This window comes from Gossypium raimondii, chromosome 13 (genome assembly GCF_025698545.1).
Source record: "Gossypium raimondii isolate GPD5lz chromosome 13, ASM2569854v1, whole genome shotgun sequence".
Taxonomy (NCBI): Eukaryota; Viridiplantae; Streptophyta; class Magnoliopsida; order Malvales; family Malvaceae; genus Gossypium; species Gossypium raimondii.
This window is the reverse complement of record NC_068577.1, coordinates 53,149,632-53,172,729: the sequence shown is the minus strand read 5'-3', so window position 1 is coordinate 53,172,729 and position 23,098 is coordinate 53,149,632. Positions and strand designations below refer to the sequence as shown.

The window sequence follows — 23,098 nt, the reverse complement described above, 5'->3', positions numbered from 1 at the left end:
CACTGTCACTGATACATCCACTTTCCAAAAACAGGCTTTAAAAGAAAAGAACAGGTAAAAAAACCCATTTCATTTGAGTTCAAAATTATAGAAATATTGAGGTTTTACCGACCCTAGATAAAGGAATTGCGACCTACTTGATTCCCGTTAATGAACGGAGCCGCCAGCAAAAAGCCGTATTCTCTTATGTCATAACCATGGCGTCAGCTTGAGTTGGTGGGAACATGATGATATGGGTATTGACGTGAACCATTTATTTCCTGTCTCCCATCTTTACCCATAAGTTCACCTCAACATCCCTTTTACCCTTCATTTCATTTATTCCTCATCTCCGTTCTTCACAGACAATCACATGGGCATTCTTGTAAACTATTGGATCCTCCTCCATCAATGACTTTTTCCCATAAAAAATCATCATCATCAACATCACATCTTTGTGAAGACACACTCTATCAACAGTCAACCAACACGGTTTCTACTTCTTCATCTTCACAGGTAAGTCAATTAAAACCCCATTTTCCTCTGACTTTCCTTTCCTCCCTTGATATATGTATATGTATATGTATATGTATATGTATATGATTGTTCATGTTCTGACTCCAAGCTTCCACAGTAACTGAAACATGGAGAGTGGAAGGAAGAAGAGAAAAATGGGGAATGAAGAGGAAAAAGACGATGAAGATGATGATGAAGAAGAGAAAGTGGAGAAGTTCTTTGCTTTGATAAGGAGCACAAGGGAAATGCGTGATCGTCTAAGAAGCGCGGCGGTGCCTAATGGACCAAAAGAGGAAGAATATCAGAAGAAGAAACAGGAAGACAAGGCGGTTGTTGGTGGTGGTGGCGGCGTCGGACAGTGGAATCCAACGTTCCAAGCAGAGGATTTCATGGAGGGTTCCATATCCAGGTCTGGGAATAATTCTTTGGGGTTGAATGTTGCAGGCCCTTCCAGTTCCAACGTACAACGTGAACCGGAAAAAAGAACCGAGGACGACGGCGGAGAAGGTGGAGGTGGTTTGGACCTTAAGCTTTCTTTATCTTTGTAGTGGTCTGTCTCGGTGTTTCTGTATGTAAATTTGTGGCTCTGCTTGGTTCAAGTTTTAGAGACAAGCCTCTGGCTGCGGGAATTGAAAGCAGGGCCATGGTGGTCGTAATAGGGTTACTTAAACAAGTAAAATAAGCATTTGAATGTGCAATTCCTTTTCACTATGATTTTAAAAATGGGGTTACGTTTTGAGGCCTAAATAGCCAATCGGCCGAACTGTAACCTGGGGTTGAATTTCACTTTCTATCACATATGTACAGGCTGATAGACTCAAATATGTAGTTTTGTATTAATTGGGTGCTTCAAGTTTGTTTTCAGCCTATTAACTCAGGTGTTTCGAGACCTAATTTCATGGTTTCCGATTTACCAAATTACTAGTTTGCAGGGCCTTTGACATAGGAACTTGCACTTGCATATCACAAGGCCAGGTTTGGGTTTCGAACAAGTCGATTGCAGTTCTTAGCAAAATAAAAATATGCATCTATTCATATTTGAATTTATGTCAATTCAATCAAAATTTCATTATTTATTATATATTATTTTTAAATATAAATTATTAAAATCAAAGATAGAGAAATTAATAATTATTGAGTTCAATAATAAAATACATTGTGCTCTCAAAAAGAAAACTCACTACATTGTTAGAGGACCGACACAATGGGCATGGAGGATAGCTTGATCATACCACTGGGGAGTCAATGAAAGCTAAACCCAGTATCTTGAAACTTTTGTTCAGTAATCTTATCCAATATCTCAGACATTTGGGGTGACAAATGGTTAACCCAATCTCCTACTTCACCTTTCCTAAAGAAATCAGAATTACTCGTAGGATTTTCCCGACTTCTGGTGTCACTTTTATTCACATCTTGATTGCTCAAACTCTCAAAACTACACAACTTCACTATTTCTTCCACAATCCCTTTCTTTTCTTCCTCCGGTGAAAAGGGTACCCCCAAGAACTCCGCCACTTTCCTCACACACCCTGAAGGCTCCTTCTTTACATCTTCATACTTCAAGCACAACACCTTCTTTGGCCACTCCAAACTAGCTTTCCAATACCCCAAAACGTGATCCCAAAACGGTCCATAGTGCGATACCCCGTTGGAAAACAACTCAAAGGCTTCCTCTAGTGGAAGTGGTGGCAATTCTTTGGGTCTCAACTTGTTAGCGAAATGCCACTTCGAGACTAAAACATCTTTAGGGTCTCGGCAGATGTAAACGAAACGACAAGCTGAGGAGGCATCATCGGTCATGCATTTCGGGAACAAAGAGTAAGGAAGGTGAGTTGAGAGAAGGCGAGGTGAAAGAAGCCCATCAATGGAAACAGTTGACCTATCTCCGCGAATATGTGCTTCGAGAAAGTGGACCAAGTCTCGTGGGTTTGCCTTGCTCAAAGGATGGTTATTGAAATCAAAAGAATTCCTATTGATAATGGAGAAAACAAGGGCTCGTAGCCACGTGGTGCCGCATTTAGGGGACGTTGCGACGATGATGTCCGTGGGACGAGGGTTGAAGTGGTCATCGATCAACATGCTTCCTCGGATGCCGTGATTTGATAACCAGAAGGCTTGGTATCGAAGAAGCTGGTCCAACCACCAGCCTTTACTTCGAGGGAGAGTGGGCAGCAGTTCATCCATCTTTTTGTATGTCTTTTGGTACCCTTCATTGAGTTCTAATTCTTTCTGAATGCCAAAATTTTTTGAATTCTCCATGGCGAAGGAAGATGCTAAATTGCTAGATATCATGGAAAAAGGAAAGGATTTGCGAATGATCGGTTTTAGAGTAATTTTTTAATTGCAACGCTGCATTTCATCATCATTTATGTCATATGATGCAGAAGTTTTAAATTAAATATTTATTATCAATTCAATTCCAGTTTTTACATATAATCTGATTCCATGGAAAAGCAATCCACTTACACGATGTAAAATTAAAGTTAGTTTAGGTATTTTTATATATTTTGTACAATTAATATTTTAATAATCTAATAATTAACTTTATCAATATAATTATACTTGTCACGTATATAAAATTTCAATCGATTTGATATCTCTATTATGTCGATCTAAAATATATATATTAATATTTATTGAACGACATAAAACAAATAATTAAATATTTTAAAATTACATCAAATTTGACTTGTATGATCCATATGAATAAAACATAAATTTTAACGGTTGGAACATTAAAATATGTAACTCAACTTAATCCTTACATGTAAATGTCACATGGACAATTATCTTTTTAATAGTTTTAAATAAATAAAATAAATAATTAGAATATATTTAAATTTAGATAAAATAAATCAGTTAGGTATTTTTTTTCTTGGAATCATTCGTAATTGTCCTGTCCAATAATGTAGTTCGAACGTCTGCCTCTGCCTTTAGGAGTATAATGCACCTTATCGCTAAACTATTGATATTTATGAATGCTTTTTAATTATATAATGGTAAATTTTCTTTAAGCAAAATTCACGTGGAAGAATAAATTTAAAAACTTTGAAATATTTTTTATATAAATTGCGAGAATAATAATATTTTCAAGACTTTTTGTTTTTTACAGTTTAAAAAATAATATTTTTTAATCGGTGCCGTCGACGTGTCAGGCGACACTATCGAGCGCTATATATACCCCAAACCTGACCAAAAATTTGTTAGTTGTATATTGTGTTTTGTTGAAGTTTCTTTTATCAATTTTAGAGAAGAGAAGAATTTTTTTTTGTAGCAGTTTGTTGAAGTTAGTATCGAAGATGGATAACTTCTTTTTATACATTCATTTCGATGGAATACTTTTACAAACAATTGTTGGTTGTATATTTGAATCTCATTAGAAGATAGGAATGAGGTTTAATAAGAATGTGTCTGTCAATGATATGAAAGAAAAAATCAATACAAATATTGCTCGATGTTGTGGGAGGAGGATATCGAGACTATTCTACGAATTTCCAATTTCGTCAAATCTTATCAAATTTACCAAGATAAAACTTTTAAACAATAAAAACGTGAAAACAATGGTTGCACTGTATAGCCAAACTAAGAGGGTGAATACTGAACCAGTTCAGTTGTTTGCCAAGTTAGCATATGTGGAACCTGTTAAGTTTGTCATTCCATTAAGTCAACAATACAGAGTTTAAGACCCATGTACGGAGGTTCTGAAAGCATCAATCGGTAAGCAATCGTTTGTGCACAAATTTGACATCAATCTTAATGTTGGATGGGAAAAATAATACAGTGGTGGAGCGACATCGACATAGGCCAAAAATCTACACCATTCAATCCGACGAGTAAGTTCGTAAATATTAAATAATAATATTTATGAGTCAAATGTGATTTTTAAAAAGGTTTTTGATTTGATAATTTATGTTATATAAGTGATTTAAAGTTCAAGTGGTTTTAGAAAATAAGGTGTTGGGACCTTGTTTTTATAAACTGAGCCGTAAATATTTTTATAAATATTTACGGAGTGCCATTAAGGTGGTATTAAAGTTTCGCTAAGAAATTTTAACGTTTCGATGGTTAATTAATTAAAAAGAACCAAATTAAAAAAAGTGCATTCCTGGGACTCTATTCTCGTAAATCAGACTCGTAAATATCTAGTTGTGTAGTTAATTAGGTTTCGATTAAGTGAATTTGCATAAATTAAGAGTAATTAGGTATAAGGACTAAATTGCATATAGGGTGAAAGTTGAATTATAGATTAAAGAAAAACTAAAATGAACTAAATAAGCAATTATGCCATTGTTCTTTAGGTGAGGCGACATAAGTTAAATATATGTTAATTTAATATATATTATATTAAAATAAGTTTACTTAATATATAAGTATATATATTATAATAAAAAAAAAACAAAAGAAAGAAAGAAAGAAAGAGAAATAGAAAGGTAGAAACGAAACAGAGAAGCAAAACGAAAAAAAGAAAAAGGAGAAAGAAACAGACGAAGGGCATTAGGGTTTTAAAAGTTCTAAATTCAATTGGTTAGTCAATTTAGTCCATTTTTCTTATAATATTTATGTTTTTAGAATTCCGGTGTTAAATACTACTCGGCCCATGTCAAAATTTTAGAATTCTTGAGTTTTTAAATGTTGTTAATGTTGAATAATTTTAGTATTAGGAATTAAATTGATAGATTTTAAGTTAGAAGTGAAAAGGATTAAATTGTAGAATAAATTATAAATTTTGAGTAATAGGGACTAAATTGTGAAAAATTTGAAATTTAGGGATTTAAGTGAAATTAGAGAGTTAAGCCTAGTTTAAAGTGGAAATTGAATGAAAAGAATTGATTGTGAAGAAGTAAAATTAGTCTCGGTTTAGGGACTAAATTGGTATTTAGACAAATGTTGACTAAAAATTGAAATATGCAATATGCAATATGAAATTGAATTGAATTGTATTGTATTGATGAATTTTAATTGTTTTAATTTCGTAGCTAATGTTGTCGAAATCCTCGACTAAAAAGGGAAACATAAAGTGGACAAGGAATAGCTCAAAATTTTTGGTTTATATTTCTATAATTTGAATTTAGTTGTTAATTGTTATAATTCAATTTAAGATATATGGTAAGTGTTAAGGTAAGAATTATTGTGTTTTGCAATTGAAATGGATTGATTTATTATGTGATAAATTTATTGAATTTATATTGATTGAATTGGTATATATATGTTGAATATATATTGATTATTTGAATTGAATTGAATATTGGTTGTATTTGAAAAGTGAATTGATTAACTGTATTGAGCTGAGTCGGATATAGATGGCATGCCATAAGATTGGAAGAGTTCAGGGATTTCTTCGACTTCGAGTCGATGAGACACTAGGTGTCAATTTACTGCTTCAGATTAATTCCATGAGGCATTGGGTGCCAATTTACTTCGGTTTAGCCGATGAGACACTGGGTGTCAATTTATTACTTCAAATTATCTGATGAGGCGCTGCGTGCCAACCTGGTGTGTTTTGGTTGGATCCGTGTATCCGTCTAAGTTCGAGTCGTGTTAATAGGGATAAATGAATAATAAGGTTTTATAATTGATATTGAAATGGTATGGTATGAGAATTGGAAGTGAAATAGTGAATTGAAAATAAAATGTGAAATATGTTGCAAATATATGGAATATATGAGTTATATACTCATGAAATGACTATGGAATGGATATTGCAATTGCATAATGAAATGTGAAATAAATTGTGAAAAGTTATTCATATAGCAAGTATGAGAATTGAGATATTTGTGAAACAAATGAAATATGATATGGTTTTTGTAATAACTAAATATTAATATGTGTTTATGTTTCAATTGTATATTTGTAATTTCTTATCTTTAAATATTCAGATTATAGAAATGCCACTGAGTTTATACTCAGCGTACGTTTTTGTTTCTCGTGCGCAAGTTAGGTACTTAACTTTTGATCGCCAATTCAGCATCCAACAACGATCCCGAACTCAAATGTGATAATGTTTATCCTTTGTGTCGGCATGTACCTAGGGTGTCTAAATAATAGTTATTTTGTAGTTTGATTGTAAATGAGGTTATAAGTTTAATTTTGGTTGGTTTTATACATATAAATATGTGTTTGTTTTTGAAGCTATATTATGACATGATAAATTGAACTAAATCTAGATAGGTGCATGTGAATTTAATTCTATGTTTAAGTGCTCATGAACTAGGCAAATTGTTTTGGATTTGGTATATTTATAATTTGGATTAAAATGATGCTTTGATGACTTGTTTTGATTATATGAAATGTTTGAAATTTTTGTCTGTTTGATCTGTAAACTCCGGTAATGCTCCGTAACCCAGTTCCGACGAGGGATATGGGTTGGGGGTGTTACACATTCAGTCGTGATCGAGACTAATGCAAATGCTGAAGATAAATTTGATAATAATGGTCGTCTTGATCACGAGTGTGAAGATAAATTTGATAATAATGGTCGTCCAGATATCAACGACGAAGGCATGGACGATGGTGAAAATGTTTACGCACCTTCGATCGAGAACTCAAGCCATAGCATTGTCATACGCAATGACCTTAGCGTCTACATGTTGAACGTTGATTTTGATGTGGCGCATGCATCCAAGTGCTTCGATATAATACTTGCTCATCGGTTGGCAATAGATCCCAAATCAGAAGAATTGTTTTTGGGCCAACAAGTCGAGAACAAGGATGATTGCATATTTGCTCTCAAATGATATAACATGAGTGTCGGTTAACTACAAAGTCGTTGACTCTAAACCGACAATATATGTTGAGGAGTGTTAGAGGTCGACAGAAGGGTACAAGTGGCGCGTATAAGCTACATTTATTTAGAAGTTCCAATCGTGGGAGATTCGGAAATATATTGAGCCTCATACATGCACTTTTACACATATAACACAAGACTATCGCAAACTTGATTTGAAAATTATCTACAATTACATCATGCCACTAATTAAAGACACGTCCACCATTACTATATCAATCCTAATTGTTGAAATGCAATAACGATTCCAATACCGAGTGTCATACCGAAATGCATAATTGACTAAACAAATGACCATGGAGCAATTGTATGAAAATTAAAATGCGTCGTACAATGAATTTCAAGGGTGGATAGTTGTTATGTAGGAATACGTGTCAAGGACTGTTGTTGACTTGCAAATGTTACCTTTTTACAGCCCGAACAACCGACCACAATCATGGAGAAAAATTTTCCACCAAATGTTTTTTGCATTTGATCCATGCATTCAAAAATTTTCCCATTAGAAGTCACTTGATGAGACTTAGCTGTACAGGAAATATACACAAATCCTCCTTATTACGGTTGCACAAGAAAAAAATTGAAATGTGCTGCTAATAGCATTCGCCATTGTGGAGTTGAAAAAACAGAATCATGATAATTTTTCCTAATGAACTTATGGAGGTATGTTGTTAGAAAATACAACATTTTCATCATTTTTTATAGATAAAAGGAAAAAGTTGTTGCAATTAGTCGTTCCAGTGTTCCATGAAGATCCATCTATTGCATCCGCCACATTGCGATAAACTTCAAAAAGGATTTCAAGAATGCGGATTAACGCAAACAAGTCATGAACATGAATAATTCACAGTTTCATTTCTTTGAATATATTTACAAACTATGTAATGAAACGTAACATGTTTTAACGAAATACATACACAAGATACGAGCTAAAACAACACCGTTTCAAACCCGTGATTGTTCGGTCACGTAACATGTCATTTTTTTCTTTGAAACTGTTAAAAAAAAGCTTTAACAAAATAAAATATACAAATAACAAGTTTTTGGCAAGGTTTGGGTTATATATAACGCACGACGACAACATCGATTAAAAAATATTATTATTTTTTAAACTAAAAAAAAGAGTCTTGAAAATTAAAAAAAAGTTGGAAAGCAAAAAGAAAAAAAAACAAAGACCTGTGATTGTTCGATCACGTTCGTGGTAGGTTGGCAAATCGATGTCACTTGGTTGCGTGATCAAAAACTCAAATGTCACTATTTTTTTAAAAAAAATTAGTTTTTTTTCAATTTTTTTCAAAGTAAAATAAAATATTAAAAAATTTGATTGGTGCCATTAAGCACAACGATGACACCATTAAAAAATATTTTTTACCGCGATATACCTAAAGAAATACAAATCTTTTTCATAAAATACATAACAATGCCGCCTAACACCTAACACAATGACAGTACTAAATTTTTTTTATTAAACTAATGATGACTACATGATTAGAGGAAAAAAGTAGGGTGATGCCTTCTGTGCTGTTCGGTTTACTTATTTTCCTAATTAGTTTTTTAACTATCCTATTTTGGTAATTATTTGTTTTTTTTATGTTATTTGTGTAAAAAATTCCTGAATTTTAATATCACGTATATATATAAACCGTGGGGTTTCTCAGGGTGGAGGGTGATGCTCGCACGGTGATTTCAAAAGTCATGACAGAAACACGAGACAAATCAAGAATCAACGCCTTTATAAATGACATTTGATCGAGTATTCATTTCTCTAGACTTCTTCGCTTGAGACAGAAATGACTTGCCCATTGATCTTTTTCTTGCATCTTGCTTCACTTTCCACCTTTTTTTTCTCTTTGCTCAATTCTTCAGCCTTGATAGCTCTTTCAACTAGTACCACTAACTCTTTAATTTCAAGGATTCCCACTAACAATCGGATATCCTCGTTTAATCCATCTTCAAACCTTTTGCACAATGTAGCTTCATTAGTTACACACTCTTGGGCATACTTGCTTAATTTGACAAATTCTCGTTCATATTCGGCTACCGTCATGCGCCCTTGTTTCAATTCAAGAAACTCTTTTCTCCTTTGATCAATGAAACGCTAACTTACATACTTCTTTCGGAATTCTTCTTGAAAGAAATCCCATGTAACTTTTTCTTTAGGCACCACTGACACTAAAGTTTTCCACCAATTATAAGCCGAATCCCTCAGCAATGAGATAGCACATTTGAGACTTTCTTCTGGAGTACAAGATAATTAATCCAACACTCTGATGGTATTATCAAGCCAGAACTCTGCTCTTTCAGGATCATCATTTACATTAGCTCGGAACTCTTCGGCTCCATACTTTTGAATTTTGTCCACTGGAGGCTTTGACAATCTTAACACTTCAGTTTGTTGAGGAGCTATAGGAACAGCTTGAGGAATAGAAGGGGCGGAGGAGGTTAAGCATTAGGATTAGTTCTAACAAACTCAGTATACCAATTGCTCATCATATGGAGAAAAGCTTCCCTAGCCTCATCTCCTTAACCCTGAGTCTCAGGTCGGCTTTCAACAGGTACATTACTTTGAGCATCATTAGCTGTATCTTGATTAGGATCCATTACTATTAAAAAAACATTTTAAGATGTCAGGAGTCGTCACACTATCATTATTCAATTATGGCATGTATAGATAGTCTATTACACTCGCTACGTTAGTCCGAGAATTGACTAAACCGTAGATCTGATACCACTAAATGTAACACCCCTTACCCGAGACCATCGCTGGAATCGAGTACGAGATGTTATCCAACTTAACTTACCAATTCGGAGCATAAAAATTTGCTTTTAAAATTAAATTCACTGTTCACAACAAAACTGTCCACCTGCGCGACTGTCACTAATTTAATTATATCTTGAGTTACGAAACTCGAAATTTAAATCCGTAAATTTTTCCTGAAACTAGACACATATACCTTCTTACCATAAAATTTTTAGAATTTTTGGTGAAGTCAATTAGTACAGTTTATTCATTAAAGTCTCCCCTGTTTCACTACTTGACAGTTCTGACCACTTGGCACTTAAAATCAATTATCCCATAATATAAAATTCCTTTGCCTACATCGTTTCTTTTATGTAAAAATAGACTTGATAAGCTTTAATTATATATATCATTAACTCTCTAATTCCATTTCTATAATTTATGGTGATTTTTCACATTCACGTCACTGCTGCTGTCAAAGAAACAGCTTCTTTGTATTAGCTACCATTTACACATACATAACACCAAAACATAATCTTTACTAACCATTTCAATAACTAATCTTAGCCATATCATATGAACACGCTCAAAATGATTAAAACTCTATACATGCAATAGTTTTAAACATTTTGAAAAGCACATAATACCAAGATGATTATGATAGTGTGATACGAGCTCCGACGATCCCCAATTCGATCAAGTTCAAATCACTATAAAACAAAGGAAACGAGAAAATGTGTAAGCTACAAATAGCTTAGTAAGTTACATGTAAACAATAATTACTCATTTAATAATTAACACTTTTAACATATAACTAATCAAAACATTTCTTAGCAATTTCAATCACTTACACATGCACAATCTTACCAATTCACTTGCATATACATTTTCACACTTAACATTTATCACATATGCTCAATTCTTTCAATTGTACTTGCATACACACTTCATTTCATATTCACTTTAACTCATTATTAATCCCGTTGAACACTCGGAATATACACAGATACAACACTGGAAATGTCCACGGGCCTGCTCACACAAGCTGTCAGGTGTCTGCAACACATGCTAGATCACCCAGCACCCGGGACTCACTGTAACACTGTAACACTGATCTCTAGTGACATGTCACTTGTATCCACTTCTATTCCTAAGTTCAACCGGGGATTTACACTTAACACTTTATGTTCAACACTTTATCACTTGAATAATTCATGAACAATTTTCCTTCCACATTCAATATTAATTCACATATCAAATATAATTCACAATTTATAAAAATATAACTATTATTTACACGTAACTTACCTCAGATGCAAAACGACTAATTTTGTAATTTAGTCGATAACTTTCTCTTTTCCCCGATCACTTCCACTATTTCTTCTTTCTTGATCTATATTAACACAATTTAATGCATTTTATCAATATTCCATTCAAATACAACTCATACACAATATTTTGACGAACTTACATTTTTTTCCCATAACTTTTCAAAAATTCCACTTTTGTCCCAAAGCTCGTAAAAATAAAATTCACTAAATTCTTAAATTTCAAACTTCACTAAATCATATTTCATGCTCATAACAGCCCCCAATTTCACAAAATCACAACTTCATTCACACTTTACCATCTTTCACATTTTAGTCATTTTTCAACATTTTCATTGAAATTCATCTAGTAAAACTTGTAATTAACACTTCAAACATTCATTATCTAACATCACTAATCAATTTACAATTATATCATGAATGTGTCTATTTTTAAACTTTAATTTCATTTAAATTAAATTGTAGAAACATGAAATTCAAGCTTCAATAAGCATAAAAATACGAAAATAATTAAAAACAGGGCAAGAAATCACTTACAATTGAGCTTAGAAAAATCAAGAACCCTAGCTATGGTGACATGAATTTTTTTGGTAGCAAACGTCTGATTTTGAAGAAGATGGACACTTATTTTCACTTTATTTTGTCTTTTTCTCAATTTGGACAAAAATGCCCTTGACCCATTACTTAGATATTTTTCTAGAATTACCCTTTTGTGTCCATATTACTAATTTATGGTCTAATTGCCACATAAAAACTTCCAATTTCATGCAATAATTCAATTAAGTCATTTAATCACTAATTAGACACACTTTGCATTTTTCTCAATTTAGTCCTAAAAATTCAATTAGGCACTAAATCATTAAAATTTCCTATCCATATTTTCACACAATATTTCAATCAATCGGTAATTAATAAAAATTTATAAAATTAAACTATTTCACTTCAAATTTGTGGTTACGAAACTACTATTCCGATTAGGCCCTATTTCGGGCTATCACAAGGACTGTTGTTGACTTGCAAATGTTACCTTTTTACGGCCCGAACAACCAACTACAATCATGGAGAAAAATTTCCCACCAAATGTTTTTTGCATTTGATCCATGCATTTAGAAATTTTCCCATTAGAAGTCACTTGATGAGACTTAGCTGTACAGGAAATATACACAGATCCTCCTTATTACGGTTGCACAAGAAAAAAATTGAAATGTGCTGCTAATAGCATTCGCCATTGTGGAGTTGAAAAAACAGAATCATGATAATTTTTCCTAATGAACTTATGGAGGTATGTTGTTAGACAATACAACATTTTCATCATTTTTTATAGATAAAAGGAAAAAGTTGTTGCGATTAGTCGTTCCAGTGTTCCATGAAGATCCATCTATTGCATCCGCCACATTGCGATAAACTTCAAAAAGGATTTCAAGAATGCGGATTGACGCAAACAAGTCATGAACATGAATAATTCACAGTTTCATTTCTTTGAATATATTTACAAACTATATAATGAAACGTAACATGTTTTAACGAAATACATACACAAGATACGAGCTAAAACAACACTGTTTCAAACCCGTGACTGTCCGGTCACGTAAAATGTCATTTTTTTCTTTGAAACTGTTAAAAAAAAGCTTTAACAAAATAAAATATACAAATAACAGGTTTTTGGCAAGGTTTGGGTTATATATAACGCACGACGACAACATCGATTAAAAAATATTATCATTTTTTAAACTAAAAAAAAGTCTTGAAAATTAAAAAAAAGTTGGAAAGCAAAAAACAAAAAAACAAAAACCTGTGATTGTTCGATCACGTTCGTGGTAGGCTGGCAAATCGATGTCACTTGGTTGCGTGATCAAAAAATCAAATGTCACTATTTTTTTTAAAAATAGTTTTTTTTTCAATTTTTTTCAAAGTAAAATAAAATATTAAAAAATTTGATTGGTGCCATTAAGCACAACGATGACACCATTAAAAAATATTTTTTACCGCGATATACCTAAAGAAATACAAATCTTTTTCATAAAATACATAACAATGCCGCCTAACATCTAACACAATGACAGTACTAAATTTTTTTTATTAAACTAATGATGGCTGCATGATTAGAGGAAAAAAGTAGGGTGATGCCTTCTGTGCTGTTCGGTTTACTTATTTTCCTAATTAGTTTTTTAACTATCCTATTTTGGTAATTATTTGTTTTTTTATGTTATCTGTGTAAAAAATCCTGAATTTTAATATCACGTATATATATAAACCGTGGGGTTTCTCAGGGTGGAGGGTGATGCTTGCACGGTGATTTCAAAAGTCATGACAGAAACACGAAACAAATCAAGAATCAGCGCCTTTATAAATGACATTGAATCTCTTGCCAGTTCTTTTATAGAGATCAAATTCTTGCATGCAAATAGGGAATGTAACAAAGTGGCCCATTAAATAGGCAAAGAAGGATTCAAGATGGAGAATAGTACCTTCTGGGTGGAGGAGGTCCCGTTGGAAGCGGACCGTTGCTGGGTGGATCCACCAGATTGAAGATGAGATTTTTCTGAGAGACACTTGGGCCAACATTTTCTGGTAGAGCTGGAAATAAGTGATTCAATAAAATACTAAGATCGTAAATTTTGCAAATGCAAATAAATGGAAATAGATTTTACAAATGTAAATGAACGGTGATCCCAATATAGTTATCATGGTGATGTCAATGCTATACTAAGATTTTGCAAATGCAAATGAATGGTGGTTGTAATGCAATTACTAAGATTTTATAAATGAAGAGTGATTCAAAAGCAATGCAAAGTAAGATTTTGCCAATGAATGTTGACGATTCCAAAACACTGCATTTAGCCATCAAAAGTTTAGAACTTTTATGAAATGACACTTATAGTTGATTTACTCGCTGTTTTCATTAGCCTTTAGAGTTTTTTTCATTTAAAAAAAATTAAAATTATTTGTATATAATAATACATTATATGAAAGACAAAATAATAAGTTTTAGGATAACTATTTACTCCAAAATAATCTAGAAATGACTTACAATACAAAATTATTTGTATATAATAATAAGCATAGGTGATATCCTTCCAATAGACAATGAGCTCATGTTCAAGCTATACAAATGTGTTTTAAAAATTTTAAAATATTAAACTTTCTAATTTAAAAAAATAGTAAAAATAGTAATTTTTTTATGTTATATATATATATATATAATTTTATGCTTTTTCTATTTTTAAAGAGTTTTAGATTTTGTAATTTCTAAATAATCTTTGTAATTTTTTTCATTTTTAAAGATTTGAAGGTTTTGTTTGGATGATGTTGTTATCATATGACACGTGGCGGCATATGATTGGTTGGATATCTCAATATATACTTTAAATGTCTAAAGGACTGAACCGGGAACATCTGATAACATTAGAGATTGAAGTGAACTAAAAAAAACTTGAAAGACTAAAATGAGAGCTAAAGTGTGCATTAAATCTTTTATTTTGCATATAAAAAATTGGAATAGGAACCATAAAATTAAATTGGTTGATACAAGAGAGTTTGATGAAGGTTGACATGAAAACGGTTCTGAAAGTTTGAAAGAAGAAAAGAAAGTTTTTCATTGAGATTGAGGGGATAGAATCGGAATAGAGATCGTAGTAGATGAGGCATGGTACTTTGAATGAACAAAATAGCCCCTTTCAGTGATGATAATGGGATATAAAAACAATGACTTGCTTAGGATTATGCTATGTAACATACGCTTCAATTTTCCAAATCCGGCATGCTTGAAGTTAATAAACCCAACACGAACAGGTTCTATTTAATTCCTTTTTGTTCATGAATAATCCTTTAAAATTTGTTTTTTTGTTTATTTTTGTTCGAGTGCTTAGTTTATATATATTTATTGTTTTTATAATGCAATCATATCAGATATAGGAAATTGATGAAATCGTTAGTTTTGTCCCCAGTTGATGAAATGGTTATCTAATTAGCTTGCAAACTTAAATTTGGGTTTGCTTCATTATCATCATCACTACATACCTTAATTTGACAAGAATGATACAAAATCCGGCCTTAAATATTCCCAATCGAGGACGGGCACAACATTTTGTTGATTCACGTCTTTGAGTTTGAGAATGAGGTGCTGCTCTTCTAATCACACCACAATTTCCTTTTCTCATTTGTTACTCTTCTCCCTCATCATTCTTCTTTAACATTTAAAATTCTGCTTTAAATCTCAATAAATTTATTAATTTACCCTTTTAATTTAATTGTTGAAGTTCGATAATCTTAAAAATTAAGGTTTTTAGACACTAATAAAATTTTGTTTAAAGACATGAAATTATTATTATACACTTATCCACAGAGAAATTATTTTATGGACTCTTCCCACCACATTATTCATTGTCCCTTCTCAATTATTTAATTACATTTCAACAATTTTTTCTATGTTATTGACACATAATTTTGTTAAATTTTTTACCTTGAATTCCAAACCCAAAACCCTGAACCTTAAATATGGAATCATGAACCCAAAACATAGAATCCCAAACTAGGGGCGAAACCAGAAATTTTTTTTAGGGGGGCCGAAATTAAATTGTAATTTTTACGATGTTAAAAATGCAATTTTATCATTTTAATATCCTCTATCTTTTATAATTTTTAAAGGATTAAATCAAATTTTTATCATTTTAGGGGGCCAAAGTGCAATTTTACCTTTACTAATTTAAAATTTTAAAAATTTTAAAGGACCTAAATAAAAAAATTTTCCATTTTAGGGGGCGAAACCCCTGGCACCCCCTAGTTTCGCCTATGCCACAAACCCTAAACTCAAACCTCGAACCCTTGAACTCTAAACCCAAACCTGGAACTCCAAACTCGTAACCTGTAACCTCGAATCCTTGAACCTTGAACCTTAAATCTCAAATCCAAACCTTGAACATCGGGGTTCAAGGTTTAAAGTTCAAGGTTCGAGGTTCAGGTAAAAAAATTACTAAAATTACGTGTCAATGACATTGAAAAAATGCACAAAAATTACTATTTTTTTAAAAAATTGGTTGAACAAAATGATTAAAATTTGTAAAAGAAAAAAATATTTGTTTATAATTTAAAAATTAGTTAATTTAAGTATTTTAATTAAATTAAATTAAGTTGGAGAAGATATTAGATATATATGAGTGTATAATAATAACTTATTATCTTTCAAATTTAATGATATAACACTATTTTATTAGTGCCTAAAAACTATGCTTTTTTAGGATGATTCTAATCTAATTAATTCCCATCTTTTAAAATAAAACTTTGCTCGCATGACTAATATTGCAAGCGTGAAAAGTCAAGTAAACAAATAAAATATTGAATATGAGAATGCAGTTGGATTCTAAATTTGGAATATAAGTTTCTTCAATAATCTTTTAGGAAAGTAATGTGAAAATTGAGATATATATATTACATGGCTTTCTAATGTCTATGAAACCACACTAAAAATTCGACAACCTATCAATTAATAGTATAATTACAGTGAGTAAAGATACTGTTCCCACGAAGACTAAAAGTACTAGTAATTATTGTCTTTCTATTATTTAACCGACAAATTAGAGAGATTGATTAAGACTAAAATTAACTAAATTAATTAACTAAAGAACACGACAAAGAACGATTCAGGAAAACAAATGATTAACAACCAAGAAGCAAAGCAATACCCAGGAGAGAATCCACTAGATTTCATCTGTCATTATCAATCTGAATTAAACAATTTCTTCACTTAGTATATTGATCTATAGAAATCCCTAAATTATGCTAATATCTCTTTCAAAGGTTAATTTACATAAATAATATAAAAAATTAATTTTTGAAATGGGTTGTTAGTGGGATTAATTACGAAAATGGTATGTTTTTTGGATGGAGCCTTTCTCATAGGCGCCACCATTTTTTATAATATTTTTTGTTTTTATATAAAAATATTATTTTATTGGTGGTGCCTTTCTTATAGGCGGCACCACTTGTATTTTTTTCTCGGTATAGTACATGACCTATGTATTTGTACGGTGGTGGTACGGGATAGGTGGTGCCTATCTGATAGGCGCCATTAATGACTCCTATCTAGTGGGCGCCACTGGTCCCTAAACCCTAAATCTTTGCCTATTTAAACTCACTTGAATATGAAATGAGTAGGAGAATTCCAAAAAAATTAGCAGAACAGAAGTAAGAAGATAAGGAGAAGAAAGAAAAAAAAGGAAAAAAAAAGGATAAGGTATTTTAGTTTATTTCTTTTTAAATAGAATGGAGAGTTTTGTTAGTAATTTTGTTATTTGAAAGTTATTTTGTTAGGTTATTAATTTTGTTAGCTTCTGATTTAAAAATTTTACATATTGTTATAATTTTGGTCTCTTTTTATTCATTAAAATTTTTATGCAAGTAACTTTTTTGCTATTCGAATTTGTTTTGAGAATTTTGAATTTTTTTAACGGATCTAGTATTGAAGATGGAGAATCAATTTTTCGTATGTGTTTATTTCGATGGAGAAATTTTGACAACTGCGGGCTGTATATTTGAATGTTGCCAACAAATAGCAATGAGATTTAATAGAAACATCTCGTTTGATGATATGAAGGAAATGATTAGTGTAAAAATTGATAGACATTATGGGAGAAGGATCTTAAAACTTTTCTACAAGTTTCCAGTTTCGACGGATCCCATAAAATTCACCGAAATGGAACTTGTAGACGATGAAGACGTGGAGACAATGGTCGCTATTTATTGTGGGACTCGAAACAACCAAAATGCACCGATTTAGTTATTTGCTGAGTTAGCTAGTGTGGAGCCAATTGAAGATCCCACTCTATTAGGTGAAGAACATGGAGCTCAAGAACCGTGTATGGTGATTCCAATATCATATGTTGATAGTCAATCGACTATACGCGGGATTGACATCGATCTTAACCCTGCACCTGAGACTGATGTGATTGGTGATGATGTATACCATAGTAGTGATTCTTCTGATCACGAGGTTGACAGTGATAGTGATCCTGACGTAGACGAAGTCCCGAATGATATTGACGACAAAGGCGTGAATGATGATAGAAACGTTAATGCGTATTTAGTTAGGAACCAGATTTGTCGTATTGTGATACACAATAATCCTGCGGCACACATGTCACGGATAGACTCCGATGCGATGCATGCGGCCGAGTTCCCAGAGTACCCTGAAATACTACTTACTCACCGGTTGGTTGTGGATTCCGATCCTAAGGAGTTGTTCGTGGGCTAGAGATTTGAAAGTAAGGAAGATTGTGTATTTGCCATTAAGCGGTATAGCATGAATATATCAGTGGACTACAAAATCGCTATGTCTAAACCGACAATTATATATTAGGGAGTGTTAGAGGTCAGCGGAAAGCTGCAATTGACATGTACGAGCTACATTTATCTAGAAGTCACAGATGTAAGAGATACGAAAATTTGTTGGGCCTCACACATGTACTTCAACACGTATGACAGAAGATCATCAAAAACTTAATTTCAAAACTATCTGTACGTGCATCATGCCAATGGTGAAAGACATACCAACCATTAAAGTTTCTGTACTGATTGCCAAAATACAGACACGATTCTAGTATCGAGTATCATACCGGAAGGTATTGATAGCTAAACAGATAGCAATGGAGTAATTATACGAAGATTTTGATGCGTCGTACAATGAGTTACAGAGATGGATAGCTGCTACGTGGGAGTATGTGCCAGGAACTGTTATTAAGTTACAGACATGACCTTATTACGGCCCGGATGACCAACTACAATCGCGAAAAAGAATTTTGCAACAGATGTTCTGGACGTTTGATCTATGCGTGCGTGTATTTCCCTACTGCAAGTCATTTGTGCAAGTAGATGGGACATGGCTATACGATAAATATACACAGATCCTACTTCTTGCAGTTGCTGAAGACAAGAACAAGAATGTGCTCCCAATAGCGTTTGCCATCATAGATAAGGAGAACATGGAGTCGTGAGAGTTCTTTCTTATGAACCTACGGAAGTATATTATTAGTAACGATAATATTTGCATCATTTCTGATAGAGGGAAATGATTAATTGCCGCCATTAGGCGTTTCGGTGTGCCAAAGGATTAATTATCACCATTAGGAGTTTCGGTGTGCCATGGAGATCCGTTTATTGCATTCGGCACATCACTGCTAACTTTCAACGAGATTATAAGAATGCAGACTGATGGAGACAAGTTGTGAGAATGGGTAAAGAATAACTTTATCCTTTCAATATATAACCTAATGTTTTAGGGCGAGACTGTACTTATATTTTCTTAATACATATATAACGCACGAGCTAGAGCCACACATTTTTTAGTAAAGGATGACTCGACTTGAGAGTGACATAGAGGGTCACACGAACACATCTTTTCGACAATGGTTGGGTACCATGGAGCCATGACAATGGGCTCAAAGTTTCGACAAGGGCTTTTGCTATGGTCGTATGACCACTAATTTGGCGGAGGGGTTAACTTTGTGCTGTTGAAAACACGACATCTTTCAATTTCATCTGTCTTCTTAGCTACATTCTACAGGTTGGTTACCTTGATGCCAAGAATGAGGCAGCACCAAGTCAACCAGATGGAAGCGGGATACGTGTTTGTCGAATATTTCAGGAATGCAATGGTTGCAAATCAACGGATGGCGAGGTCAATGAATGTAGAAGTATATTCATGATGTAATGAAATATTTTGAGTTACAAAGACCATCGATCATCGACCCGGTATACCACCTAGGTCATACGGAGTTGATCTCTGAAACAGACAATATAATTGCGGGAGGTTCCAGACACTTCATTATCCCTGTGCACATGTCATGGCAGCTTGTGCTAAAGCCTCGCTCAATGTTGAACAATTTATCGATGAAGTGTACACCCTCAATTACACGTTGCATGTATGGGAGAACAAGTTCCCTGTGCTTCTTAACTTATTTACATAGGATGTGCCTCCGACGACTTTCGAGCTTGTCCTAGACAAAGGGTTGCGTAGGAATCCAAAAGGTCATTCGCAATCATCCAGAATCAATAACGAAATGGACATTAGGGAGAAATCTGACGGGAAGTTGTATGGCGTATACAGATTAGCCAGTTATAATCGAAGTAAATGCCTGCTCCGAAACTACCATATTGGACAATCGTCGCGACCGAGTAGAAATTGAGATATTGTTCAAGCCCTATTAATTACATTCACTGCATGTAGAGAGGATTGAATCTAAAATTTGTTTAAAATTTGTTACAATTAATCTAATTTGAATTATGAAATTAGTCTAAAGCTTGTTGCTTTTGTATTTTTGTTGAATTAAATAACGTTTTTACGTAAATAATACAAAGTTTATTATTTAAATTACAAAAACCCCAAAAATTAATAACTGAAATGACGAAAAAGTCATTACATAAATACAAAGTTGACTATTTAAATTGCAAAAAAAACCCTAAAATTAATAAATGAAATGCTGAAAAAGTCATTACCTAAATACAAAGCTGACTATTTAAATTGCAAAAAAACCCTAAAATTAATTACTGAATTAGTGAAAAGTCATTACATAAATACAAGGTTGACTATTTAAATTGCAAAAAAACCCCTAAAATTAAAAACTAAAATGGCAAAAAGTCATTTTTTAAATATAAAGTTATTTAAATTACAAAACCCCCTAAAATTGATGGTTTAATGGTGTGGTTCTAGGGGTATATTTTTGTAGAGCTCGATGTTTACGTTGTGGGTGATTGTGGCGAACAGCATTCTCTTCACCCGCACGTGGGGTGTACGAAACATAGATGAAAAATTATATGTCTCAAACGCCATCGATAAACTTGAGCCGTAAGTAGTGGAGTACGGTGGTGGATACGACCCGGGATGAGTGGAGTGCGGCGGTGGATACAGGCCTAGTGAAGTGGAGTACTGAGGTGGCCTAAAGATATCAAACTCTAAATGATATCCGTGGCCTGATGAGCCCGGGAAATAGTCATCGCGCCCAAATTTGGATGATAAGAATTATCCCCAGAGTGTAGCTCTGGCTCTGGTGCATGATGCGGATCTAGAAGGGGTTGCCCAAGTCGTGTCATATGCGGGGGGACTACCATCGACCGCCTTCCAAACAAAAATGGTTTCCCTATCTTAAATGTACTCTAACGAGGGCTGTAGATCCATAGCACAATGCATCTGAGGTACCCTCCCAAACCAGTTGTTCCATATTGTAATATATTCTTCATGCACTTCTGCCCAATCATTTCCATGTTTCCCCCTCTTGTTAATCCCATGGATCTCCCTCAATCATACTGGCAATATCGGGATATACTATATGCAACCGAACTGTCGGAGTACTCGATCATCATGATACCACTCCACTGTCTGAAAATTGATAACGGGTGTGCTAATGCACCATAGGTTTGAGTGGACGGGGCAGATGAGGGAATAATTGTCATAATTTCTAGAAAATAGAATACGACATCCAAATAAAATGCACAGTTATTAACATGGTTATATTAACGCAGGTCGAGTGAGATAAAATAATAAAATTAAGTTGATATTGAAAAAACTTACCCCCTCTCTAGCATGATTCTCGATCATCAGACGGTATATCAGAACCGTGTATGACCTCTCGATACGCAGATTAGTGCTCCATCTACGAAAATAAATTGTTAGAATAATATAATCCGAAAAAAAAGTCAACTAATTGTTATAACGAGTAAAAATTATCACATATTAACGAGTGGAAATACATATGATTGGTGACTAATGGATGCCAATAATGGCATTCGGTAAAGCGCTCACGACTGCAGCAATATGAGGCATCCGCCTATGTCCATCGCAGAAATATTTGTCCTCTGACAAAGTTCGCGATACAACATGGCTAACATTGCAGACCACCAACTGTACGAACGGGTGTTATGCAAATGGGATAATAGGGGTAAGTACATCAAGTGGACCCTGTTGCCGTTTGCATCCGGCATGAGTACACCCCCTATAATGTGCATAATGTAAGCTCAAACGACCTACATCACCTCCCATTCACTGGCAGTACTCGGTAAATGCTCAAAATTGGCCTTTAGCCATGAAAACTTCAAACCCGTAAATTTTCCCTCATTAGGCGAGCGTCCAAGTAAGTCATAGCAAAGGGCAGCCGACCTAGAGATCGAACTTATGCCCGTGACCGTATTCCCGTTGATGGGGAGCCTAAGTTGCAGTGCAACATCCAGTTGAACGATGGTGCACTCCACGCACGACAAATGAAATATGTGGGTCTCCGGACGCCATCGCTCGACTAAAGCGAAAATCAAGTCGTATCGGAGATCAAAAGTTCGGATCAATACCGCTGATCCTAATCTGGCTAACTCTAAGTATGACATTAGGCGTTCATCTGGTAGAAACCCTACACTATTAACACGTCCCCTCAATGTGCGGTACAGGCCCTGGCATTATTAAATTAGCAAAATAGTTAATACAATCTAATTTAATTCCGCAAATACGTGAGTATCAAATAACAATTTCATTACTATCTCATTAATAGTACTTGATATGTTATTATCATTCTTAATCAAAGAACTTATTTGTTGCAAATCTACAATTAAAAAATGAATTCATTTAATTTATTGCAAAAATACAAGTAAATAATTTGAAATTTTAGAAACAAAAGACACAAGAAATATCTCATAATTTCCCATAATTTACCTACAATAAAAAAATTATGTTAGTTTAAAATAATAATATAAATAAAATAAATATATACTATCTAA

At 33.4% G+C, this 23,098-nt stretch overlaps 2 protein-coding genes across 3 annotated transcripts; one reads left to right on the top strand and one right to left on the bottom strand.

Moving 5' to 3' along the window:
• The first annotated feature begins 285 nt into the window (after positions 1–285).
• LOC105783814 (hypothetical protein) lies at positions 286–1,368 on the top strand. 2 transcript variants are annotated; one of them, XM_012609473.2, is made up of 2 exons: positions 286–495; positions 605–1,368. In XM_012609473.2, exon 2 carries the CDS (start codon positions 624–626, stop codon positions 1,041–1,043), a length of 420 nt encoding a protein of 139 aa, XP_012464927.1. In that variant the 5' UTR covers positions 286–495; positions 605–623; the 3' UTR covers positions 1,044–1,368. The 2 variants fall into 2 exon arrangements, with proteins under 2 accessions (XP_012464927.1, XP_012464926.1); XM_012609472.2 differs by having other exon boundaries at positions 289–495; positions 614–1,368.
• Positions 1,369–1,611: 243 nt separating this feature from the next.
• LOC105783813 (flavonol sulfotransferase-like) lies at positions 1,612–2,822 on the bottom strand. The gene has a single exon (XM_012609470.2). It carries the CDS (start codon positions 2,785–2,787, stop codon positions 1,738–1,740), a length of 1,050 nt encoding a protein of 349 aa, XP_012464924.1. The 5' UTR covers positions 2,788–2,822; the 3' UTR covers positions 1,612–1,737.
• Positions 2,823–23,098: the final 20,276 nt, after the last annotated feature.